The sequence below is a fragment of the Asparagus officinalis genome, unplaced genomic scaffold (genome assembly GCF_001876935.1).
Source record: "Asparagus officinalis unplaced genomic scaffold, Aspof.V1 AsparagusV1_Un3169, whole genome shotgun sequence".
Classification (NCBI taxonomy): domain Eukaryota; kingdom Viridiplantae; phylum Streptophyta; class Magnoliopsida; order Asparagales; family Asparagaceae; genus Asparagus; species Asparagus officinalis.
Window position 1 is genome coordinate 1 of NW_017975428.1, and position 2,489 is coordinate 2,489.

General features: G+C 37.5%; 1 protein-coding gene across 1 annotated transcript; it reads left to right on the forward strand.

Annotated features, from left to right (window-relative positions):
* The first annotated feature begins 6 nt into the window (after positions 1-6).
* On the forward strand, positions 7-2,483 carry LOC109828641 (tubby-like F-box protein 1). Its single transcript, XM_020395597.1, has 2 exons — positions 7-220; positions 1,832-2,483. Exons 1-2 carry the CDS (start codon positions 154-156, stop codon positions 2,194-2,196), a joined length of 432 nt encoding a protein of 143 aa, XP_020251186.1. The 5' UTR covers positions 7-153; the 3' UTR covers positions 2,197-2,483.
* The last annotated feature ends 6 nt before the right edge of the window (positions 2,484-2,489 follow it).

A 2,489-nucleotide genomic window follows, 5' to 3' on the forward strand; every position in this document is an offset into this window, starting at 1 on the left:
GGGGGGACTTCAGCTGGAAGAAAAACTTCCAAGAAATAACTTCCAAGAAAAACTACCAATGTATTCAATATTATTTTCTGCCTATAGAAAGCATCTAAATTTGGGTTCTTTTGATTGACGTGTCGATTGCAGCCAGGGCCAAAGGAGCTTCCAATGCAGTGCTTTATTAAGAGAAATAAGAAGAACTCTACATTCTATCTTTATCTCACCTTGAACCAAAGTAAGATGATGTTCTTAGAAAACTTAAACATTTTCTAGATTTAGTTGCAGATAACCCCCTCATCTATACCTTTACTAGCACTTAACGTGTCTTAACTCATTTATTATTCACTTAGCACCCCTCAATTCTCGAGGAAGGAAACGAGTGTTATCTACAATTGTCCTTCTAAAACTCGTCCAGGACTCCAATGGCTTGCTTATACATGAGTTGAAGGATGCTAAGTGCTAATAAGGGAGGTTATTTGCAATTTGACCTATTTACTATGATTCATTTTCTTGTGCCAAAGTTCCCGTCTTTGGTTATTTGTTTGTTTTAATAATTTATCGCGGCTGTTGGGTGGAGCGAGTTTGCTTTTGAATAGTTCTAGGAGGAGCAGGTCCTGGTTTCTCACCCACACTTTTGGGAAAACAAAACTTGGACTTTTGTCTCTTGACTATTATAATCGAGTAAGTTGAGCGATAGAATGAGTCAAAATTTGATAGTTTCTATGATTTGAATGAAGTATTTGAGTATATCTCTTGACTTTTATAATCAAGTTAGTTGAGCAATAGGAGGAGTTAAAAATTGATAGTGTCTGAGATCTGCATGAAGTTTTGAGTTTGTAGGAGTGCACACCAAAAATACTATTAGCACTGTCATTGTCATGGTATAAATTCACATAATTACCTCAATTGATGCACTCAAGGATGGAAATGTCTTCTCTTGAAAAGTAATTTTTGGCAGTAATTTGAATATGTTGTGGAGTTTTCTCCTTTATGACATTGTAGGTCTTCTATCAGTTAGGATGAAATTTCAAATCAGGCGTTATGCTTAACTGTTCAACTAGAGATTTAATAGTTAATACGTAAGATCTCATAACTCATTGAGCATCCTGTTATCATAAATGCATAAACATCAGCTATGTAATTGAATAACTTGTGTTTACCTCTTATAAACCTACCCAAACGCCTTAAGGATTATTTGTGAAAGTTTTTGGCCTCATTCACAAAGCAAGTAGAAACTATTTTGTCATTTTATTGTTTAGATATTTTGTTATTTTAATTCTTTGCATGTTGTTTGCACCCTAAGTGCTCAGAGGCTAATGCAAATCATAGAAGTTTACATGTTTTTTTATGACAGTAGAAACTTCCAGCGTTTTTCCAATTGGCTTTTTCTCAATAGGATAGTTCATAAGCTTGTATCCATGTGCAGGAGCTTAAATTGCATGACCTATACGACAGACTTGCTATATTTTACTATTGGCCAACTAGCCTTATTTGAGACCACTCTGTTAATCATAGTTTTCTATGGGCGATAGTTTCCCTGTCCTGGACATGATTTTGTTATGAATTCATATGTGATTCTTTCATTGGATAAAGTCTCATATACCCCTTACATTCATTCTAACTGCTACACCTCTGATGTGCAAGTGGAAAGCCTTCCCCTTTGACCCATTTTCCATGCAACTTCTGAGTCTGCCTTTTTTTTGGGGGAAGAACTTTTGCAGTATGGAATTGTGCTGCTTGGCTAAAAACAAATCTGTAGGAGTTGGTTTGCAAGTTTGCTTTGTACAATGATGTTTTCTGATTCCCTCATTCTCTGGCTACTGTTATGTTTCTAATCTTATTGCAGATCTGATTTCGTGGGCAATAAGTTCACAATATACGACAGCCGCCCACCTTTCACTAGCGCAAAAGCATCAAGCAGTCGGAGGAGCCGACGCTTCACCAGCAAGCAAATCAGCCCACAATCTTCGGCTGGTAATTTCAAGATTGGTTATGCATACAAATTCAACCTTCTCAAATCTTGAAGACCAAGAAGAATGTTTTGCAGATTACAATGCCCTCCAACCGAAGAATCCACCAAAGGAGAAGAATCATCTCAACCTCTTGTCTGTGGTATTGAGGAACAAAACTCCTCGATGGCATGAGCATCTTCAATGCTGGTGCTTGAATTTTCACGGGAGGGTAACCGTTGCTTCTGTGAAGAATTTTTAGCTTGTTGCAGCTTCGAATCCATGTCAAGTGAATGGGGTTAGAGAAGATGAGACAATGCTGCTCCAATTTGGGAAAGTTGAAGATGATATGTTCACAATGGACTATAGGCAACCACTCGGCTTTTCAGGCTTTTGCCATTTGCCTCACTAGCTTTGGTACAAAGTGTTCATGTGAATAGAAATGCTTAGCTCATAATTTAATGTTGCGGTTATGTTGGTGGACATAAATTGGGCAAGCGTGTTGTATATTTTCGATGTATGAACGTTGTTGCTTTTGGACCAACTAGGGATATG

Coding starts and splice junctions, on each gene's coding strand:
- LOC109828641 (XM_020395597.1), top strand. CDS start 154: ATGCAGTGCTTTATTAAGAGAAATAAGAAGAACTCTACATTCTATCTT. Junction 221..1,831: donor TTATCTCACCTTGAACCAAA/GTAAGATGATGT, acceptor ATCTTATTGCAG/ATCTGATTTCGTGGGCAATA.